The sequence below is a fragment of the Bidens hawaiensis genome, unplaced genomic scaffold, assembly GCF_021521415.1.
Source record: "Bidens hawaiensis isolate Kalapana, Puna unplaced genomic scaffold, B.hawaiensis_p1.1 tig00024822_1, whole genome shotgun sequence".
Taxonomy (NCBI): Eukaryota; Viridiplantae; Streptophyta; class Magnoliopsida; order Asterales; family Asteraceae; genus Bidens; species Bidens hawaiensis.
The window spans coordinates 113533-137044 of NW_027493933.1; the positions used below are offsets into that span (position 1 = coordinate 113533).

Sequence of the window (23512 nt, forward strand, 5' to 3'; positions counted from 1 at the left end):
CATGTTGATTAACAGGGTACTTGCAAGATTCTTGAGTTCTCGATAAGGGATCTCATGGTAAAAAGTAAAAAAGAAAGAAAGTTCACTAATTTAACCGATTCAAGAAAGATTAACATGCAAAAGACCAAACGTCTACTAAATACGTCAGCAAAACAAAGATTTTTGAACCTTTTTCCTTTTATATGGTGGGATTGTGTTATTTTTTCCAAGTTTGGTATAAGCTCAGCACGAACTGTGATTTACCTGATCTTGTTGGTTAGCACGCTGACAAGTCCAGTGTATTCTGATAATAGTTTCTCATGGTTAAAAAAAAATAAATAAAGTTTAGCAATTTAACCTACATGTAAAAGACCAAAAACAACTACATAATAACTACACATACAAAAAAGATTACTAAAATGTTCTTTGAACCTGATCACGCAATCGCTCGATCGCTCCAAGAAATTCTCCATCACATCGGTGTACATACCCGCCTCGTGTTTGTCATGATTCAAGTTCTGCCCACCATCGGGCCGGGCTTGCTTTCGAGCCCTTTAGTTAATGCACTTAAGAATGTCAAATCCGTTAGACCATTTGATGTCATTTTCAGCATGGTCATGACCCATCATTGTTTCCCATGTGTGATTCAGATGAATGAGGATGGAGGAACATGCACTTCTCATCTTTAGGCCCGAACCCGAGTCTTGTAGCTTTCTCTAAATTTGGCGAGTGTGTCCGGTTCGATGGGGCCCAGTTGAAGGCGGGTGGCGGGTAGACCGGGACAGTTGGTTGTTATAATGATGTTGGTGCAAATAGTTGGGATAGATAGGAAGATAGAAGCTAGGGATGGCAATTGTTGACACGACCTGAAACACAACCCGAACCTGACACAAAGGAAATTTCATTTTTGTGATGCAAATAGTTGGGTTGATCCGTTAACCCGTTAAACTATTAAAAAAAACTTTTTCAATTAAATTTTTATTTGTTTTCTGTTTCGTTTTCCCAGGGGCGAAGTTCAGTTAGGGCCCGGGATGGGCCCTCTATTTTTTTGCGCAGTGGTGTAAATTTACCTGTTTTCGCATGAAAATTTTTATACATAGTGTAAATTTACCCGTTTTGACCTAAAATTTGAGCCCCCCCCCCCCCGGGTGTTTATGATTTTTTAAATACATTTTGAGTTCGGCCCTCCAACGAACTCATCCAAGCTTTGTCAATGCGTTTCCATTTTTCTTAAGTTACATTTGTAATTTCCAATTCATTTTCAAGAGTTTTAATCATTTTCAAAAAATAAATAATAATAATATCACTCATTTACTCTACCGACTCTAAATTATATCAATTTTGTTTTTATTATTATTTTTTTGAAAAATGGGTTAAACGAGTCGTGCTCGGGTCAACCCGTATTTATTTGTGTGTGGGTTAGGGTTGAAGTTTTCAAGACGAATAATTATATGGGTGGGGCTCGGGTTACACATTTCAACCAGCCAACCCGATATGATTGACAGCCCTAACAAAAGTCACATTGGTAGCTTAGTAATTCAAATATATGTCTCATTTTAAGCACAAAATGAAGGTCTTTAGGTACCTAATCAATAACCACACCAAAAAACACATCAAATTGAGTTCTTTCTAGCAATAAAAATAGTGATAATGAAACTTTACCTACCAAGAAAAACATATGAAGAATAATAAATAATGATAGTTTTGCATGAACCAAGTTGCAAGAGGCCATGACCGGCATGAATAAAAGCTATATTGTCTAGTGATATGACATTTGAGACCAAAGATCTAAAGGGAAATAATCAGATGACAAAGATGTAAACTTGTAAACTGTTGATCATAATAATTCGCCTAAATTCCTGAATCAAACTGTTCACTCCATTCTGTTGGAAGCTGCAATATTATCACAAATTTATGAATATTATCAAACCAAATATTATTTTTCAAAAACTAGAGATGAGCATTTTTACCGAATACGATAACGTACTGGGGTGTAAACAAGCCGAGCACGGGCTCGACTAGCCTTGAGCTCGGCTTATTTTTGAGCTCTCAATCTAAAGTTTGAGCTTGAGCTCAGCCAATGAGTTGTTTATTCAAGTAGCGGCTGGGCTCGTTTATTATTTATTAATTAATAATTAATTTATATACGTTTTTAATTATTTTTCATATATTTTGAGAAAAACTTTAACCAGCCTAAGTTCGCATAGAGCTCGTGTAGTACTTTAAATGAGCCAAAGCTTGGCTCGAGCTCGACTGCACAGTGTAAAACTAATAACTAGAAATCCAAAATAGGTAAAATATAAAAATGCACAAGACTCTTGAGGAGCCTAAACGAGCTTCCCATACAAGGCTCGGGCTCAAAAACTAAACAAGCCTTATTTAAGGCTCAGGTCAAAGCTCGGCACGTTTCGAGTTTTTTTATCAATCCGAGCTCAAATAGCTCGTGCTTGCGGCTCATTTGCACCCCCAACTATACCGGACACAATTGGTACCGGTACAGTGGTACATGTACTCGATTTTCATGTTTTCGTCATTTTGGTATCGGTACAATTTGGTTTTAGTATTTTTCGTATTTTTAATGATATCAGTACCGATACCGAACCGACATATATGATTTCACTATAGAACCACTGTGTGATGAGACTGAAGCTGCTGGACTCCGGTTTGACCGCCCAATGCCTCAGTTGGGGACCCCACAAACGTATCTTTGTGGGCCGGGTTTACTTCTGTTCCAAATAATATTTTTCGTCCGACTCGTGTTCCGATAATAACGGTCCGTGTTTTATTTAACTTGTTAATAATTCGTTTGATTAAAACTAGGAAGAATGATATATTTCAAGAATTTTAGTTCTGTCTTTTCTTCTGATTAAAACGTTCCACCTTTTTTGTATCTAAGTAGATTTTTACCCGGGCAACGACGGTGGTAAAACCCAAGTGTTGAGCCGGTATGTTGACGCGAATTCGATCGATTTCGGTGGCGTGCGTTATTATACCGGAATTAAAACCAAAAATAAAACAAAAAAGTTATAAAAATTGAGGTGGACCAATGTGGTGGTGTCGGTCGGTTAAACTCGAGCGCCGGTAAAACCCGGCCGTTATCAATCCCAGGCGTTGAGGCGGGAGTCTACAGGAATTCGGCTGGTTTCCGTCATGTTTGTTCTGATACCGGAACTAAAAAAATTGGTGTTCTGTCGGTTTTCGTTACGGTGACTGAACTAGAAAATAAAAACAAAACTTTTAGATCAGTTCGGTGGCCCATTAGGGCATTTGCGGCACCAAATTTCTTATTTGTTATAAAACTAGAATTTTAGCCGGCGCGTTACGCCAGGGCAGGTTCGTAAAACTCAGGCAGTGGCAAAACTCAAACGTTGTCGGTTCTAAGCGTTGATATGGTAAGTAGATGCGAATTTGGTCCATTTCATTTACATGCATTATTATAGCGGAGGAACTAAGACCAAAAATAAAACAAAAAATTATAAAAAATTGAGGTGGACTAATGGAGTGGTGTTGGTCGGTAAAACTCGAGTGTTGGTAAAACCCAATCGTTATCAATATCGCGAGTTGAGGAGATGAGTCTAAGCAAATTCGGTCAGTTTCCAACACGTTCGTTACGGTATCAGAACTAAACGTTAAAAAAAAAGCAAACAAAATCGACATTCAGTCAGTTTTCGTTATGTTCGTTATGACGACGATGGGTCGGTAAAATCCAGGCGCTGGTAAAACAGGAGCTTTGTCGATCCCAGGCATTCGTCGATGCGAATTTGATCAGTTTCGGTTACATTTGTTACAGTACCAAAACTAAAACAAAAGCGTTTGTAATACCCAAGTGTTGGTAAAACCCAAGTGTTGTAGGTACCGAGTAGCGGTGGTGAGTCCGTAACACCCTAGCGTTTTCAGTCCTGGGCGCTACGAAGGTGAGTTGACGCAAATTCCGTTGATTTCGTTTGCGTTCGTTACAATACTGGAACTAAAACACAAAAGGTCGGTAAAACTCGGGTATTGATAAAACCCGAGCGTTGTGATACCAACCGTTGCAGCGGTGAGTTGGTAAAACCCGAGCGTTTTCGATTCCAGACATTGCGATGGTGAGTTGACGCGAATAACCATTTCTTTATCAAATATAAAACAATAAAAAAACTACTGGCCAATTTCACGACGCCAAATGAACCAATAATACATTTACGTCGCCAAACTTCTTGTTTATTCTATATAATAATAATTTAATATTAATAATGTTGTCTTTAATTTTAACTTTGGTCGCTCTTACTTGAAAATTTCATCAAAAGGATCTCATTACAGTTTTTCGGCGTCGATATGTTGCTGTGCACGACTAACTGAACTTTTTTCAGAAACGTAACGACATCTGGGGCAATGGAGCCAAATGTATCAAAAGTAAACGAAATGAAGTCATGTTGATTCTCTGCAAAGGCTTTCTCGTGCTTACCAATTTTTTCCGAATTCTACCTTTAATACAACCTGCACAGCAACAAACCCGGTGTCCCTTTAAAAATTTGGTTATTGTACTTAACAAATATATTAAAATAATATATTGTTTGTTTTTATTTACAAGTATTCAATAAAATCTTATGCTACAAATACATAAATCATATATTGACTTAGCAAAGAACGATGAAGAGGCGTAAATTTTAAAATATGATCGACATTGATAAAGTAATGTTCTCAAATATAATATTTAATAGCTTTTTATTTTAATAATATGTGTACATTAGTACATATTCCTATTTTCACTATGTTTATAACTACGATCCAAAATTAACTATTGCCGTGTTAATTGATGAAAGGTGTGAAATTTGCATATTAAGGTAGGTTGGAAAATGGGCCGGGCCTAAACCCAAGACTAACATAAACTCAAAGAGCAGTCAAACGAAAAGATTAGCCCATTGAATAATTTTAACAGGCCCAAGTCAACGTATAAGCCCATTTACAATTTACATTAATTGAACATTATACTTGGTTATTATATGAATATTATGTTTAGTAGGGTTGGCTTGGGGGGCCCAAAGCAAAAATCGACATTGGGGCCCTTTTGCAAAAGAATTTTGTTTTGTTTTTTTTTAATCTTAACAAGTTAGAGATCTCACGTGTTATGATGGATCAAACTTGCTTTGTGAAGGAACATTAACGTTGTAGTTAGCTACCTTGCCAGAAAATCCTAAACTCGTGCATTGCAACAGGGACGCGTCGAGAACTTGGTTGATGTCGTTTTATTTTGTTATGGTAAAAGTCTAAATGTTTTGTGATCAAAGTTGAAAGTCTAAAAATCTTATATGTTTAAAAATTTTGTGGCCAAAGTGTAGAACCTTACTTCATTTTCATATGGATGCATATAAACATTTTCCGCGTATCACATGGATATTTATTATATATAAAAAAATGCTATAAGATCAAAAAGCTTTATGGTTTTCCTTAAGGAAGGTCGTGTATTCAAGTCTTATTCTTGACAAAATGCCATGCGCAAGCTAGTGGGTTTACCACAGTGGGCCTTAGGCGGTGAGTTTCCCCTAAAGGTGTACAAAACCGGTTTAGGGGATGGTCAAAACCGAGTTAGGTGGAAAATTGTTCAAACATATCACACCAACTATAGTCGGTTCTTAAACCGGTTTGAGGCCAAAAAAGAAAAAAAAAAGGCATGAGGAAAAAAAACCCGGATTTTCTCCGTATCATGTTGGTTCTTAAATCGGTTTGGCTACTCAAAGTCTAAACCAACAACCAACCACCAAGCTAGGTTGAGTTGGAAACTGGTTTGGCCTAAACTAGTTGTTGGCTGCTATCAAGTCGAGTTCTAAAGTGGTTAACCGGTTTGGAACAAGATTTTTTGTTCACAGTAGCCTGTGACCACGGGACATGGGTGGCCTTTTGCCAACAGAACTGCATTTAGAGGTGTACAAAAAAACCGGTTTCACCCAAAACTGTTCCCAAACCGACCCAAACCACCAGTTTCAGAACCGGTTCCCCTTAAGATATACCAAACCGGTTTTAAAACCGAACAGGTTTTAAAATCGGTTTAAAACAGGTTTAAAATTGGTTTATAAACCGGACCAAACCGACGTGATCAAGTCGGTCTATCTTGCTTTCAAACAGGTTTTGACCAGCCATTGACTGAACCGGTTTGGTTTATAAACCAGTTAGGTTTGGGTTTAAAATCGAATTTGTACACCTTACCCGGGTGCCCGGGCTTTGTTGGTTGCTAATAAAGAAGAAGATAAACTCCCTCCAACGCCCGGCCGCCCAGGAGACTTTTAATATAATCTATCTGTAATCTGTCAGTATCTGTTTTTTTACCTTTACCTTGTACCCAAATAACGGCTTTTTTACAGAAACAAATCCTGCCAAATAATAATAATGATATTATTATAATTACAGACGGATTCAGACAGACACCTTTACATTTGTTTCTTTCTTCTTTCAATCTTTCTTGATCCCCATTTCACTGCTGATTCAATTCCCCCTTCCACAACCACAAACCCTAATTTCTCAAACCCTTAATTCATTCCCAATCCACATTACGATTTCAATTTCAATTTCATCGGCAGGTGGGTCAATTGCTGATCGCTACGGCGATCTTCAGTGTTATTAATCATGGCCGATGCAGCGGGTATTATGGAGGCAGCTGGATCTCGATTCAGTGAATTGGAACTCATTGGGAGAGGATCTTTTGGTGATGTCTATAAAGGGTAATTGTTACAAGACTCGATTTTGCGAGTGTTTGGTTCGGGATTTTTGTCGAACACTTGGTGTGCATAGTTAATATGTGTTTGATTATCGGCTTTTAGGTAATACATTGTCGTGTGTTTTGACTGTTGACTTTGGGTGAAACCATTGTAAGATGCTGTAGTTGATTGAATTGTTGAATTGGGCCTAGTGTTGCTATTAGGATTTTTATCGAACACTTGGTGTGCGGACGTAATAAACGTTTGGTTATCGGGTTTTAGGTAATACATTGTCATGTGTTTGACTGTTGACTTGTGTAAAACCATTGTGAGAAACCATAGTTGATTGAGTATTTGGATTGGGCTTAATGTTGATATTAGGATTTTTATCGAACACTTGGTGTGCATAATTAATGTACTTTAATAAACATTTGATTATTATGTTTTAGCCTTTTAGGTTACACATTGTTATGTATTTGACTGTTGACTTGTGTAAAGCCATTGTAAGATGCTATAGTTGATTGTATATATGGATTCAGCATAGTGTTGATATCAGGATTTTTATCGAACACTTGGTGTGCGTACATAATATGTATTTATAAACATTGGATTATTATGTTTTAGGTCACACATTGACATGTATTCGACTGTTGACTTTTGTAAAACAATTGTAAGATGCTATAGTTGATTGTATATATGGATTCGACGTAGTGTTGATATCGGGATTTTCATCATACACTTGGTGCGCGTACTTAATGTACACCTATAAATGTATGATTTTCATGTTTTAGGTAACACATTATCATGCATTGCAGGTTTGATAAGGAAATTAACAAAGAAGTTGCTATTAAAGTTATCGATTTGGAAGAATCGTGAGTTTTGTTTTAACTTTTTTCCATCTTTATAACCATCTCTTCACTTTATATCATTGTAAGCAAACCTTTATTCTTGATTTTGTACAGAGAGGATGAAATTGAAGACATACAAAAGGTGAAATCCAATCACGTGCCTATTACGTTTTTAAATATTAAATAATTTGTTTCTCACTGAAATATCTCTCAGGAAATAGCAGTTTTGCAACAATGTCGGTCTCAGTATATTACAAAATATTACGGGTCATATCTTCACCAAACTAAACTATTCATAATAATGGAGTACATGGCTGGTGGCTCTGTTGCTGATCTAGTAGGTTATCTATACTAAGTTCACAAATTTAATCTGCATTTTATATCAATTTAAAAAACAAACAATTGTTGGAATTTGCTTTCACAGATTCAGCCAAATCATCCATTGGATGAAATGTCAATCGCGTGCATTTTACGTGACTTGCTGCATGCAATTGAATATCTTCATACAGAAGGAAAGATTCACAGAGATATTAAAGGTACTAAAATTTTAAATTCTGAAATGGATATAATATTTTTTTAAATATCTGCTGTTTTTGTATTGACAGCTGCAAACATTTTGTTGACTGCCAATGGTGACGTCAAGGTACATTGTTAACGTTCAGTTGTATTAACTGTGATTAAAATAGTAATCAATTTAGGCTTATATGCTGACATTTTTGTAGGTTGCTGACTTTGGCGTGTCGGCACAATTAACGAGAACAATATCTAGAAGAAAGGTACTTTACGTTTATGACCCAACACGTGCATGTTTTTCTTTCTTTTCGTTTTTGATACTTTTTAATAGGTGGGAAGTTCGCTTATTTAATAAAGGAACGAAGATGAGCAAATTTTTTTGTTCATTTAGTTAAACAAACGAACATGAAGTCATGAGCACATGACTCGTTTGTTCATTTATGTTTGTAAACATCTGTTTACGTTTGTTTGGATTCGTTAATTTACATTTGTTACCATATTCGTGAAAAATATTTGGCCTTTTTCAACTTAGTTTGGTATTAATAACTTTTTAGACTCAACATATTGTTTTTCGTATTACTTGTAAGTTAAAACTAGTTTTAGCTCAGTTATGTTTGATCATCTATATTTAGTTACGTTCGTTCATTTACATTCATGGATTGTTCGTTTATATTGTTAACGAACATTAACAAACAAACATGTTCATTTACTTAATGAACAAGAACAAGAAAACCCTGTTTGTTTAGTTGTTCGTGTTCGATCATTTGTTCAGTTAAAGTTAAATAAACGAACAAAAATGTGCTCCTTTCGTTTTCATTCGGAAACTGATACGATTGTTTGTGACAGACGTTTGTAGGAACGCCATTTTGGATGGCACCAGAAGTTATTCAGAATTCAGACGGATATAATGAGAAGGTCTCCCTTTGCTAATTTTCACCACTCAAATTTGTTGACCATTTGTTGACTTTGACTTTGGTCAATACAGGCAGATATATGGTCGTTAGGAATAACTGCAATTGAGATGGCAAAAGGGGAGCCTCCGCTTGCTGATCTTCATCCAATGAGAGTTCTTTTCATCATACCAAGAGAAAATCCACCGCAGGTCCTTGTTTTTTCTTTAAGTTTGTGTTGTTAAGTATTAATATTGGTAAATTATTTATTCTTTTTTTTAATTGACTTAGATTCGGATGTCAACGTTTTCTAATGGCCCTTTTGCAGCTAGACGATCATTTTTCCCGTCCTATGAAAGAATTTGTTTCGTTGTGCTTAAAGAAGGTGCCTGCTGAGGTATCTTATAACTGTTCTTGTGTAATTGTATTTAATATATCTTTTAGATTTTGAAAAAAATGCATTGTTGATATGTCTCAGAGACCGAGTGCAAAGGAGCTTTTGAAACACCGGTTTATTAAGAATGCAAGGAAGAATCCAAGACTCTTGGAAAGAATCAGGTGGTTCTATTTAGTTCTATTAAATACCGCACATAGACAATTAAATTATTGCGAGAATAAAAAGAACACACCTTAATTGCTAACTTTTTCTATCATGGTTCATATTTACAAAGTTTTTACTTTTTATATACAAATGTGAAATGTCTATGTTGTATACATAAAAACACCATTAAACTAATTTGTTCTTGTTTTTTCTTTTCCATTTTTAAGCGTTTACGTACACATGTGTTAGTTTTTATGTAGGAAGTATACTTATAAACAAATTTTGTTTATGCGTCTTTTTAGGATTTTAGCAGAGATGAAAAACATTGCATTTTTAAACAATTTTCTTTATTTTACATTGAAAAAACGAATAACTTTTTTCGTTCTCGCAAAAACAACCGTCTCGAGCATAGAACCCTCCCGTATATGTGTGTACGTGCGTGTAGGTTTGGATTATGCTAAAAAGGAGATTTTGTCTAAAAAGTGTAGAAAGGAAGTTAATACATGGTGTCATAAACTTTTAGGCATGGTGTAATTAGTAAGACGGTGACACCACATGAAAAAAATAAAAATAAAATCTGACACCATAATCACAAAAATATATGTACATATTGGACACCATATGTTTATTTCTTTTATACACTTTTTAGGCAAAATCTCATTTTAACATAATGCAACCTATATATGTATGTACGTATGTGTTTGTGTCGTATTTATTTTTCTTTCCATTTGGAGAGTGATGTTAACATCTTTCGGTCTTGACAGAGAGCGACCCAAATTCCATATTAAGGAGCACGGGGAAGCACCTAGAAATGGTACACAAGCTTTTGGGGAAGGAACTCATACCATAAAGGTTACAAGGGAACCACGGAGTGAAGAAACCGTTCACGCCAGGTGGAATATAATGGATACCTAGAATGTGAATTTACGTTTGTTCCTAAAGTATTTACCGACCCGTACTTTAATAACAGTGTGCAGGGTAGAACTCAGAGAAATGCTGGATGGGATTTCAGCGTAGGTGGGTCCGGGGGCACGGGAACAGTTAGAAGCGCTGTAAAACCACCTCAAATTAGAGACAGAAAAACCGACAGTCACAAAACAAATATGGGTAGTGGGACCCGGCGCTTATTAGAACCTTCAAGAAGAGATTACGCGGGGTCAGATCATGAAGATGTTATGTCTATGGATGGCACGGGAACTGTTGTTGTGAGATCCCCAAGAGCTCAAACGCCATCCATTTTCAGTGATCAAAGTGGCATGGTAATGTTATTATATTAATGGCTGAGATTATTTAACTTTTTGGTTTTTGTTATAATTTGGTCGCATGTACAGTCGACCAGTACGTTTAGCTCTCTTGAAGATGCTTCAATCAGTGGCACTTTTGTCTACCGTGGTCAACATGACGACTCGGATATCTCACGCACTCCAAAATCAAGACTCGGAATTCAAGAAAAAACATCAACCGCTTCGCATGAGGATAGTGCATTAAACCTAGCAGAGGTTGTTTATTATTTTTAAAAGTTAATTACAAAGAATTTACACTTTAGGGTCTAACTTTAAAAAGTTCCATGTTTAAAATAAGATCTGTTATATTTGTGAAATGACTATTTTACCCTTTTGACAAACCACATGGACTTTTTATGGTAACATATTTGGTTGTATGTAATTAGGAAAAAGTTCATGTTTTAGATATGTATGATAGATTTGTGAAATGATTATTTCACCCTAAATTTAATATATTTGGCTGTATGCAATGATTAGGCAAAGGCTGCAATTCAAGGTGGAATGAAGAAAGAACATGCAAAAGATAAGTCGGGTTCGCACAAGGTTAATAAAGACGTTCATGAAAGTAGGAAAACTGAGAAGTCCAGAAATAGCTTCGACTCTTCAGGGTAAGATTTCTTGTAGTGAGTTATGTATTGAAAGTTTGAAACTATATCCCTAAAAACATTTTCTATCATAAATCCAGACATTCAAGCGACTATTTCGATGCCATAAAAGCATTTCCAAAACCTCGTCAACCAAGTAGTGATGAAGATGAGAGTGCCAGGTCATCTGCACTGTCAGCATCCGCTCCGCTGTCGGTTCTCATAGTACCTTCATTGAAAGAGGTGATGTTTAACTAACATTAACTCGAGTTATATAATCTGGAAACATCAAGGGCAAATCCGTAATTTATTATGAGATTGTATGTCGTTTTAGGCAGCTTCAGATGATTTAGAAGCATCTATGGTTCGTTCAGTTATAAATTCATTGATGGATTTGGAATACACAAAGCCGGGATCTTGCGAGTTTCTTGTCACCAGGATGCTTCACCGGTTAGCAAGGTACTTTATTATTATTATTATTATTATTATTATTATTATTATTATTATTATGTTTTTGACTTTCCTACATTTTTTCTTATGAAAATACTTTTCAGCTCAAAGGAACCATCATTGAAGGATCTGCAAGAGGTCGCGATACGTGGATTTGCCAAGGGTAAAAAGGTAACAGAGCCAGAAAACGCGAATGCGGAAGCAGATAATAGTAAGAAGCAACAGAACACAGAGACTCAGTCAAATGCCAGCTTAGGCCCGCTTGCAAGGTTCTTGCTTTCAAGGTTTGTTAACAATTTCCCTCTTTTTGGTTCAGAATTAGTGAATTTACTTATTTGCCCATCATCATTATTACCGTTTACCATTTTATTATGTGGGTGCTGATTCACCCGAACCGTGCTTTTGATTGTGCAGATGGAATGGTCAAGCATCGCAAGATCTCAACTCAACTTAGAGAGGGATCATATTGTTGATTATAGTTATGCCTTTCGCAGAGTTTTCTGTTTATTATTAATTTATTATAAATGTAAATAGCAAGAAGAGGAGATCGCAAGTTATATTCTTTTTGTCGGACAGTAAATTTCCCTTTCGTAGTGAAATATTGTTGTAACTTATGCTCGGGTTACGGGTGGTGATCGTGCATCTTCTTTGTCGGCTCTAAACTTAATTCCAAGAGATCATTTTGAAAGCTGCTTAGATCATTTTATTTTTTATATATGTTTTTGCTAAGCGGTATAAAATCGTCATTTTGAAGCAGTTATATCTTTCCTCATTCAATATGGATTGCACTAAACATTTTGGACATACCGACATATATTATAAAACTTGTAAGGAAATAAGATCATAACTCACAAAAAAAAATTTTTTTACATGGATTGCACTAAACATATATTATAAAACTTGGTTTCCGGACAATTTTGGACATACCGACATCTCAAGTGAGTCAAATCTATTAGGCTTTCTTGAACTTTATACAAAATCACCACAAGGTACCTCGAACATAACTCTGATAAAAGATGTGGTGTAAACATATTAATCAAGTTTGATTACATCAGAAGACTAATGATACCTGCCTTAATTAACTCTGCCTGCACGAACCATCATTCGCCCATAACTTATATCACGGATGCGTTCAGATCTATGCAAATATTTCTGTTTCTATTTCCCTTTTGTAGGTTGCTTTATAGGAGTCAGCTTCCGAAACGAAGCATGCAGCATCATCACTGCAAAGATCACATACTTCAGACAAGTTAAATATAATAAAAGTACAGTTAAAACGATCAAATAGGATGGATCAACTGACCAGTATAAGTAACTGCAAGAGCATATATGACTGCAGTTTGAACATTGCACACAAATATAATAACTGCAGTAGCTGAAATTCCAAAACCAGTAAGATTTCATTAGATACTAATTTAGTTCTTGACAGTGTTGTAAAAATCGCTACTAAGTGTCTATTAACTGGAAATCGGTGGGCTACCGACTCGATTACACCTAAGCAGCACCTAAAATCAGAACCAGTCAAATATCTTCCAAAATTAGTCAAAATGTTAGAAGTATTCGAAAAATTATACTTATTTTTGGAAAAGTATAAATATATATTTTTTTGTGTTTATGCATATATAATTTTGAAAAAAATGCATACAAAACTCCAATCCGGTTAATCCCAATTAATCCCTAGTCGGTACCCCAGTGCCAAAAATCAAAACTGTTCCAGCAAATGCAAAAAATATAAAATCCAGTTTGCAGCCTCAAGCAAACTGGGAAATAACATATGAACATGACTCTGGATATGAAACCTAACCGCATTGTAACAGTCGAAGCAAACATTCTCGAGTAACAGGATAATTATCTAACCCCCATCGCTTCACACAGTATGTGTACAGATCCCAAAGTGCCAAACTTGACACCAAACCAACAAGCGCAATCGGAATTTGATACCTAAACATTATCAGCAAATGTGTTATTAGAACCTATAGTAAACAGGGCTTTAGTATTGAGCCCACTGCCCCAGTTTATCTCTATAAATTGACCCTCCATCGGATGGAATTCAGTTTGATAAAAAGCTTCAAACAAAGTGAGCGTTTTCAAGCCCGAGCCTCAAATAAAGTTCATTTAGTTATCAAGCACGAGCTCGAGCCTCAAATAAAGCACGTTTAGTTATCAAGCCTAAGCTCGAGCCACAAATAAAGCACGTTTAGTTATCAAGGCTTAACTCAAGCCTCAAATAAAGCTCGTTAAGTTATCGAGCCCGAGCTCGACCCATTTACGGGAAGCTCATTGAGGCTCGTCAAGCTTTAATTTTAAGTTTGACCTCATTTGAACTTCTATGTATTAATTTCACAATACACAATCAAGCTTGAGACTTGCTTAAGGCACCACACAAGCTCGAGCCGAGTTAGGCTCTTTTTAAGGTTTTTTTCTCAAAAAATATAAAAAATAATTATTAAAAACATATCCAAATTAATTAATAAAAGATAAACGAACTAAACTCGAGCTTGAAAAGAACAAGTCATAAGCCCGAGCCGAGCCCGAGCTGGGCTAGTTTAACTTGTACAGAGCTCGAAATCGGCTCATTTCGAGTTCTAATTTCAAAGCTCGAGCTCTGCTCGGCTCGTTTACTATATATCAATTAAATTTTATATACTTATAAATATTTTTATATATTTTTTTTCTATTATAAAAATAATATATATTATTTAGTTATTTTTTATTTATTTTTCATAACATTATATATATTAATTAATAATTATTAAATATATATTTTAAAAAATTATATAAATGGCAGGCACATTTATGTTCGCGAGCCGGCTCGAGCTCGATAAGTGAAGCTCGGGTATTAAACGAGCTTACTTTTAGGCTCGAGCTCGGGCTCGATTAAGCTTGGCTCGATCGAGCTTTTTAACGAGCTGATCTATAATAGCTCCCGAACAGCTTGGCTCATTTGCACCCCTACTCAAAACAAGCTCACATAAGTCAAAACGAGCCAGTAGTAGTAGTAATAATAAAAATAATAAAAATAATAATAATAATAGTAAAGGTATACATACAGAGAGCAGGCGAAGAAGACGATAAACAAAGTAAAATAATTGCGGCAATATCTCTTATTATTCTCCGTAACTCTCATTCTCGCTTGGGCCCGAGACGACGGAAACGAATACGAATCCGAGTACCCGATAAACCCTAGCGTCCATGGCGGCGTGTCGTGAGAGAAGTCTTCGTTGGTTAATTTAGAGAACGGGTTCATTGTTAGTAGAGATAGTAGGATGCCGATGTGAGTGATGACGTTGGATAGGTAGAAGCCGGTGGTGGCGGTTGTGGTTGGTGTGGTGGTGGGTGGGGTTGGTGTGGTGAGGCGGTGGAGGTCGGTGGTGCGTTGGTCGAGGAGTTCTAAGTAGCCGGAGTCGCGGAGCCAGGACTCGAAGGTGGGGTCCGGGACGCTGAGGGATAAGGGGTTTGCGGAGAATGCCATTTTGTGTGGGTGTGGGTGTGGGTGTGGGTGTGGGTGTGGGTGTTTTATTAGAGTTTAGTTAATAAAAGAAAGAAAATAAAAAGGTATATTAGTTTTTATTAATTCCAACAATCGTTTTTTGGTCAGAACCGTCGTTCCAACTAACGAATTTGCTGCTAACGGTTCCAACTTTCAACTTATTTGTCTTAACAGCCTGCGACTAACAGAATCCTAACGTCATTAGTTTCAGGTCGCCGAAAAAACATTTTTGGCTGCAAAACTCAATTTTTTTCCCAGAAAACTCAACATTTTCGTCTCAAACATCTTGGTAACTTTGTATCAGAACTTTAGGAAGTTTTTTCTAGTAAAAGCCCTAATTAATGAGGTCATCGGAAACCTAGAATCATGGTCGGAATCGGTTGATAGTGCTCAAGTGGCGAGTCAATTGGTGGTGGTTGCGGTGTTCAGGTGGTATTTTCCTGCAACAAATTTAACTTTTCCGGCCAAAAATGTTTTTCCGAGGACCTAAAATTAACGGCGTTAGGATTTTGTTAGTCGCGGACTATTAGGAACAAATACGTTAAAAGTTGGGACCGTCAGTAGCCAGTTTATTAGTAGGGACTAGCAGTGACCAAACGACAATAGTTGGGAGTAATAAAAACCAATATACAAAATAAAAAAGATAAGGAATTTGTAGGTAAAAGTTATCATATATGGTTTTTTCTTTTATTTTCTTTTTTTTCTTTTTTTAAAAAAATATATAATTTAACAACTTTATATTACCCTATGTTATTTGGTTTGATGGCAAAGATAACTTACTTTTAAAATAATAATCAGAGGTTCGATTTCAACTATAGGTGGTTTGTAAATTATATATTTGGTTGTTTAGAAAAGGAAAAAACAACTTTATATTAGATTATTCTAATTTACAAACCAATCTATATTTTAACAAATTTCTCTCTCTTCCACATACTCAGCCCAATCCAATCAAACTTTCTGCATTCATTAGCAACCGAATCCTCGCTATTTTTTTAAAAATAAATATAACTTATAATTGTTGTTTTTTCCTTTATTAAAAGTGACTATAAATATAAAAAATAATTTCTTTATCTAAAAATAAACAATGTATATTTGATTTAAAAATATTTAAATAAAAAAAATCGGTAAAGATTAATATTTATTCTATATTAAGATATATATTTTTTTACGAACTCTGTTTTTAATAAAACTAGCTCAGTGCTCGCGCGATGCGGCGAGTTATGCACGCAAACATGATATCGAATGTGTAACCAGTGTTACTGTTTCAGTATGTGTGTGACTTCACAACAGTGCGTGCGCAACCCGACGATAGTATACTTGTAATGTGGCATTAGAAGCTTAACCGGGATTAGTAAGCACGTCAACAATGAATTTAGGTGCACAATCAGGTGTCAATATGCACGTAAAGCTAAATTGATCGCGTCTTGACTCACAACCCGTTCCGTCTGACACTGTTTTAACTCGAAATATGTTCTGACTTGACCCCTTTCGACCCGAACCCGACCCAAATTGACCTTTTTTGTATCAACCCATTCTAACGTTAACCTTTCGACCCATGACCAAAACGGCCCAACCCGCCCAACCAGTTTGACGATCTCTAATGGTAATCACGTAACACATTAAGTTTTTAAAATGAGAAAAGTATATCAATACTATACTAAAATTAAGGAGAATAAAATACTCGTTTTTATTCTATAATGTTTTTTTTAAATGTTAATGTGTGAAAAAATTTAACATCGTAGGGGTAGCTAGTTTAAAATAAGGGGTGTATATATAACTATTCTATAAACTAACAAAATGTGATTAAAGTTAAAGGTCCAAACTTGTAATTATTTTTTAATAAATTAAAATCAATGTAAATGATTTTGGTAAAAGACAAAACTGTTAAAAGTCAAAATTACCCACAATGTAAATGATTTGTATCAGAGCCATCGACTATAGGATAGGTGGTTAGACGTAACAGCCTAGTATAGTTTATGCTCTAGGGTCCCTATACGTGTGCTCATACGTGTTTACCCTACTTGATTGTTTATTGCATTTATTAATTATTTATAAACTTGTTTAAAAATCTATCTCATCATAAATGTACACATACACACACTTTCAATAGTATTCTAAGGTATTTTTACCTTAAAACAAAACATTAGTTTTTATATTGTGTTTTATGGATCACAAGCTTAACTTGGATCTCGTTGTTTACAATCTCCTTAAAGCTAAGTTCTATAATTTGTTTTGTGATGACCGTATGGAACGAAACACTTGATTCGATCATTTGACAAAAAGATTTCAATAATCGAATGTGATTTACTTACCTGGGATGATTGGGTTTAGTGTTGGTTTCTAAGTCAAGCAACTCGAGTTATATGAGCCGACACTTTAAGTTGTCGTATGCGAGCGTTCCGGTCGCCTCTTTATTTTTTTGGTGTTGAAAACATAAAAGCCACGGTGATACGTGGACAAGTGTTTTTAACATCTTGTTGTATCTCCGTTTTATTGTATGTTATTATCATGATTTGAGTCAACAACATGAAAGACGCGGTGATACGTGCACATGTTCGACTCCATATATATAACTTTTACATAAGTTTTTATTGCCGGGATATCAAATCATGGTGGTTCATGTACGATTTTCCCAACTATATATATGTTTACAAGAAATTTTGTTATTTTTTTTTTCGGAATATCAAATCATGGTGGTTCATGTATGATTTTTCTGACTATATACAAATTTCAACACTTCAAAACGTCCAAATTTTAAATTCTCGAAACTTTGAAACATATACTTATATATACGTTTTTATCATTTGGTTTATGTATAAACTTTATTTCTACTAACATTCTCATCCTTATGACACTAGGATTCACGTAAAAAAAATGGTTACACACATCTTCTATTTTAAACTCAATGCCCTCAAACTCACTACAATTCTTTATAATTTTTAGAATGCCTCCGCTACGACGCCACTACCGCAAGGACTCCAGACGCAAGATGGCCGCTTTAGTAGCCGAACAAGTCGCCGTTGTGATTCCCAAACTCCTAACTCACTTGCAAGCAAACCAACCTCCACCCGTTGTAGCACCCGTTGAACCCACACCCGCTCCCTACTTGTATAAACAATTTACCGGTGCTAACCCAACCAAATTCCTTGGTACGAATTGTGCGACTACCTTGTTGCAATGGTTTGAAAAGATAGAAAGTGTGTTCCGACACAGCGAGTGCCCCGAAGCGAAGAAAACTGATTTCGCTTCGAGCATGTTTGAGGAAACTGCTCTTACGTGGTGGGGTAGTGTTATGCATCTCCAAGGGGCGGAAATTGCCATGGCGCTTCCATGGACCGAACTTAAGGAACTCATGATGAAGAAGTTTTGTCCCAAACACGAGCTCCAAAAACTTGAAGCCGAATTTTGGGAATTGAAACAAGAAAGTGGTGATAATGCCGCTTATTCGCTCCATTTTCATGAATTAAGCACCCTTGTACCTCATTTGGTTACCCCGCTCGAACGTAAAATCGACAAATACATCGGGGGTTTACCCATGCTAATTCGGGACTCAGTCATGAGTAGCAAACCCGAGAACCTTGAGGATGCAATTACTCTAGCCAGTGCGCTATCGGAGAACCATGTTAAGGCGGGTACCCTAACCATCAAGAAGAAAAATTATAAAAGCAAAACCGAACCCGCACCTCAAGCCAAAGTTGACCCACTACCTCAAGCCATCAACTACTCAAACTCTTCCCGCCACAACAACAAAAAGAAACCCAAACAAAACCACCGAAACTATGTCGTTACCCAACCGCAACCGCAACAACAACCCCAAGCTCCCCCACAAAATCGAAAACCCTATATCGGTACTTTTCCACTATGCAACAATTGTCAACTTCATCACCCATCTCACTTACCTTGTCGCCATTGCACCATTTGTAACCGTTTTGGCCATCTAAATAACACATGTCGTTCCGCACAACGTACTCAACCCAACAAACCAAGAACCACTCCACAAAACACCCAAAACCGCTTTGCACCTTACCCGCAAAACCCTCCTCAACAACCCCGAGCTTGCTTTAACTGTGGTGACCCAAATCATTTCCGCAACAATTGCCCACGACTCACTTTTGCAAACCAAGCCCAAACCGTAACCATACCCTACTATCAAACCCAAGCTTACCAAGTCCAAACCTACCAACCTCAACTTCCCCAACTCAATGCACCACTCATCCAACCCATGCAAGCCATCCAAGCACCTCCTCCTCCACCACCTCATGCACCTCAAGGAAATCCCGGTAACCAAGGACGAGCTTTTATGATGAATGCTAATCAAGCTCAAGTGGCAAACGCTGTTGTGAACGGTATGTTTTTAGTGAACGAGCATTTGGCTTCTATATTATTTGATACGGGTGCCGATAAAAGTTTTATTTCATTAAAGTTTGAATCTACTCTTGCCGTACCTCGCACTAACCTTTCTCGACCCTTTTCTGTCGAAGTCGCCAATGAAAATTCTATCACCATAAACTCAGTCCTTCGTAATCGTTCTCTCACTCTTTGTAAGCGTAAATTCTCCATCGATTTCATTCCGATGCAAATGGGAAGTTTCGATGTCATTGTCGGCATGGATTGGTTATCTTTGCACCGTGCCGAAGTCGTTTGTTATGATAAATTCATTCGGATTCCGCTTGTCAACGGTAAAACTCTCAAGGTCTACGGCAAAATGTTTCCTAAAAGGCTCAATCTCATGTCGTGTTCTCAATCGCAAAAATACTTACGCCAAAAGTATGTTCCGTTCCTAGTCCAAGCGGTGGTAAAAGACCACAAGAAAAGAAAAATCCAAGATATCTCCATTGTTTGTGATTTCCTCGACGTCTTTCCAGATGATGTTACCAGTCTTCCACCCATTCGTCCGGTTGAATTTCGAATCGATCTTGTGCCCGGCGCAATGCCCGTGGCCAAGGCTCCTTACCGTTTAGCCCCGTCGGAAATGCAAGAGTTATCAAACCAACTCGAAGAACTTTCCTACAAAGGATTTATTCGTCCAAGCTCCTCTCCTTGGGGCGCTCCCGTCCTCTTCGTGAAAAAGAAAGATGGCTCATTTCGCATGTGCATCGATTATCGTGAACTCAATAAACTTACTATCAAAAATCGTTATCCTTTGCCACGAATCGACGACCTCTTCGATCAAATCCAAGGCGCAACGTGTTTCTCCAAAATCGATCTTCGATCGGGATATCATCAGTTGCGTGTTCGCGAAGAAGACATTCCAAAACCGCATTCTGTACTCGATATGGACATTTCGAATTTTTTGTCATGCCCTTCGGGTTAACCAATGCACCCGCGGTATTTATGGATCTCATGAACCGCGTTTGCAAACCGTTTCTAGATAAAAATTCGTTATTGTCTTTATTGATGACATTCTCATCTTCTATAAATCCAAAGCCGAGCATGAGCATCACTTGCGTTCCATTCTCGAAGTCTTAAGAAAAGAACGACTTTACGCCAAATTCTCAAAATGTGAATTTTGGCTAGAGGAAGTTCAATTTTTGGGACACATCGTCAATGACAAGGGTATTCATGTTGATCCCGCAAAAATCGAAGCCGTCAAAGATTGGAAGACTCTGACTAAACCCACAGAAATTCGATCTTTCCTCGGTTTGGCCGGATATTATCGGCGTTTCATCCAAAATTTTTCCAAGATCTCTTTACCCCTCACTTCCCTAACTCACAAAGGACAGCCTTATGAATGGGGATCCAAACAAGAAGAAGCATTTAATACTCTTAAACACATGCTTTGCAATGCTCCCGTTCTAACCCTTCCCGATGGAAACGACTTGTAGTATTTTGCGATGCTTCTCATCAAGGTCTTGGTTGCGTTCTCATGCAACGAGGTCAAGTTATCGCGTATGCTTTAAGGCAACTCAAGGTCAACGAGAAGAACTATACGACTCACGATCTTGAACTTGGTGCCGTCGTTTTCGCACTCAAAATTTGGAGACATTACCTTTACGGAACGAAATGTGTGGTTTTTACCGATCACAAAAGCCTTCAACACATTTTTGACCAAAAAGATCTCAAATGAGACAACAAAGATGGGCTGAGTTACTTAGTGACTACGATTGCGAAATTCACTACCATCCCGGTAAAGCGAATGTCGTGGCCGATGCCCTTAGTCGAAAGGTTAATGTCAAATCCGTCATGCTTCTTAGCGTCACCGTTCAAACCGATCTCCAAGCCAAAATCTATCAAGCCCAACGTACCTCCGTTGACGAAGGCAACATGTACGACGAAATGTCATGTGGAGCCGAGCTTCAACTCGAAACAAAACCCGATGGCTTATTGTATTATCTCAATCGTTTATAGGTTCCCGATCGCAATGACCTTCGTACTTGCATACTCGATGAAGCTCACAAGTCACGATATTCTGTTCATCCCGGTGCGGATAAAATGTATTTCGATCTTCGTTCTACCTTTTGGTGGCCTGGTATGAAGAAAGACGTAGCAACGTATGTTTCGAAATGTCTTACTTGCTCTAAAGTTAAAGCTGAACATCAAAAACCCTTTGGGTTACTCGAGCAACCACCAATCCCCATATGGAAATGGGAAGACATTGCTATGGACTTTATAATGAAACTACCCACTAAACAAAAAGGCAACGATAGCATTTGGGTGATTATTGACCGATTAACCAAGTCCGCTCACTTTATTACAATTCGAGAAAAATACTCCGTTGAGCAACTTGCCCAAATCTACGTTCGCGAAATCGTGTGTCGCCACGGTTTACCTTTGACTATCATCTCCGATCGCGATGGTCGATTCACGTCTCATTTTTGGCGATCACTTCAAGAAACCTTGGGAACTCGTCTTGATCTTAGCACCGCTTATCATCCTCAAACGGATGGACAATCCGAACGTACGATTCAAACACTTGAGGACATGCTTCGAGCGTGTGTACTCAATTTCGGTGGGAATTGGGATTCTCACATTCCTTACATTGAATTCTCTTACAATAACAGTTTCCATTCTAGCATCGGTATGCCTCCTTTCGAAGCTCTCTACGGTCGCAAATGTCGTTCCCCGATTAGTTGGAACGAAATCGGTGAAACTCAAATTACCGGACCCGAAATGGTCCAAGAAGCCACCGACCGTATCGACCAAATTCGCAAGAACCTACTTGCCGCTAGAAGTCGACAAAAGAGCTACGCCGACAAACGGCGAAAACTGATCGAATTCAATGTCGACGATCTCGTCCTTCTCAAGGTATCCCCTTGGAAAGGAGTTGTTCGTTTCGGAAAGAAAGGAAAACTAGCTCCTCGTTTCGTAGGCCCATTCAAGATTCTTGAGCGAGTCGGAAAAGTAGTCTACCGACTCGAACTACCGGAAGAACTCACCGGTGTTCATCCAACCTTTCATGTTTCAAATCTCAAGAAGTGCTTAGCCGAAGGTAGTCTCCATATACCTCTCGATGAAGTACAAGTCAATGAATCAATGATTATGGTTGAACGACCCGTTGAAATCATGGACCGCAATGAAAAGAAAACCAAGCGAAGTCGCATTAAGTTAGTTAAAGTTCGATGGGAATCACGGCGTGGCGCGGAGTTTACATGGGAACGAGAAGACTCGATGAAGGAGAAATATCCATATTTATTTACATCATCTTAATTTCGGGACGAAATTTCCTAAAGTAGGGGATACTGTGACATTTGTCAATTTCGGGTTATTTTATACTTGTATTCTTAATGTAAACCCGACCCGTTTTGTATCCCGAACCTTTCGATATTATCAAAATGATGAATTGTATGTTAAATATTTATTTTATTGTTGTTGGATAAAAAAAACACCCTTTTCGGTTCTTAAAATTCCCCGTAAACGCTCAAAACGAACTCCAAGGACTAAAACTACCAAAATGGAGACTTGATAGACCCATTTGTAGTTTGTGCTTCTTGGGTCTATAACCAACCCATTTACATGAAACACCCTTTATGAAAGACCCATTCAACTTACTCTATATATACACACCCATCTTCTTCATTTGTGCTTGCTCATTTCTTCATTTCTCTCTCAAATTCTTGAATTCTAAGGCTGTTCTTCATAAGTTAATCTTTCATTTTAACTAACTTCTTAACACTTAAAGCTTTTACAACATATATATAATATACACTCCTTGTTTACCTTCGGTCTTTCGTTTCTCCGGTCTCGGCCGGTTGAAATGTCGGACTAGTAAGGCAAGGTTACATGGAGGACTTTGTAGTCCTTGTTTATATATTTAACAAATCTA

The 23512-nt window shown here is 37.3% G+C and overlaps 2 protein-coding genes and 1 pseudogene across 2 annotated transcripts; 1 reads left to right on the forward strand and 2 right to left on the reverse strand.

Moving 5' to 3' along the window:
* Window positions 1–324: 324 nt before the first annotated feature.
* On the reverse strand, window positions 325–4086 carry LOC143570118 (protein RICE SALT SENSITIVE 3-like; annotated as a pseudogene).
* A 2445-nt stretch (window positions 4087–6531) lies between these two features.
* On the forward strand, window positions 6532–12371 carry LOC143570108 (uncharacterized). Its single transcript, XM_077055846.1, has 19 exons — window positions 6532–6674; window positions 7466–7522; window positions 7613–7640; window positions 7713–7835; window positions 7923–8034; window positions 8104–8141; window positions 8221–8274; window positions 8858–8926; window positions 8997–9113; window positions 9230–9298; window positions 9380–9459; window positions 10207–10335; window positions 10413–10701; window positions 10774–10941; window positions 11203–11333; window positions 11411–11552; window positions 11644–11768; window positions 11864–12043; window positions 12174–12371. Exons 1-19 carry the CDS (start codon window positions 6580–6582, stop codon window positions 12211–12213), a joined length of 2046 nt encoding a protein of 681 aa, XP_076911961.1. The 5' UTR covers window positions 6532–6579; the 3' UTR covers window positions 12214–12371.
* Window positions 12372–12778: 407 nt separating this feature from the next.
* LOC143570109 (PRA1 family protein H-like) lies at window positions 12779–15231 on the reverse strand. The gene is made up of 4 exons (XM_077055847.1): window positions 14810–15231; window positions 13564–13700; window positions 13063–13134; window positions 12779–12982 (listed from the first exon to the last, which is right to left on the reverse strand). The coding sequence occupies exons 1-4, from the start codon at window positions 15229–15231 to the stop codon at window positions 12918–12920; spliced, it is 696 nt and encodes a 231-aa protein (XP_076911962.1). The 3' UTR covers window positions 12779–12917.
* Between the last annotated feature and the right edge of the window lie 8281 nt (window positions 15232–23512).

Coding starts and splice junctions, on each gene's coding strand:
- LOC143570108 (XM_077055846.1), top strand. CDS start 6,580: ATGGCCGATGCAGCGGGTATTATGGAGGCAGCTGGATCTCGATTCAGT. Junction 6,675..7,465: donor TTTGGTGATGTCTATAAAGG/GTAATTGTTACA, acceptor CATGCATTGCAG/GTTTGATAAGGAAATTAACA. Junction 11,334..11,410: donor AATAGCTTCGACTCTTCAGG/GTAAGATTTCTT, acceptor TCATAAATCCAG/ACATTCAAGCGACTATTTCG.
- LOC143570109 (XM_077055847.1), bottom strand. CDS start 15,231: ATGGCATTCTCCGCAAACCCCTTATCCCTCAGCGTCCCGGACCCCACC. Junction 13,135..13,563: donor GCTTCGACTGTTACAATGCG/GTTAGGTTTCAT, acceptor TTGGAATTTCAG/CTACTGCAGTTATTATATTT. Junction 12,983..13,062: donor TCTTGCAGTTACTTATACTG/GTCAGTTGATCC, acceptor TGATCTTTGCAG/TGATGATGCTGCATGCTTCG.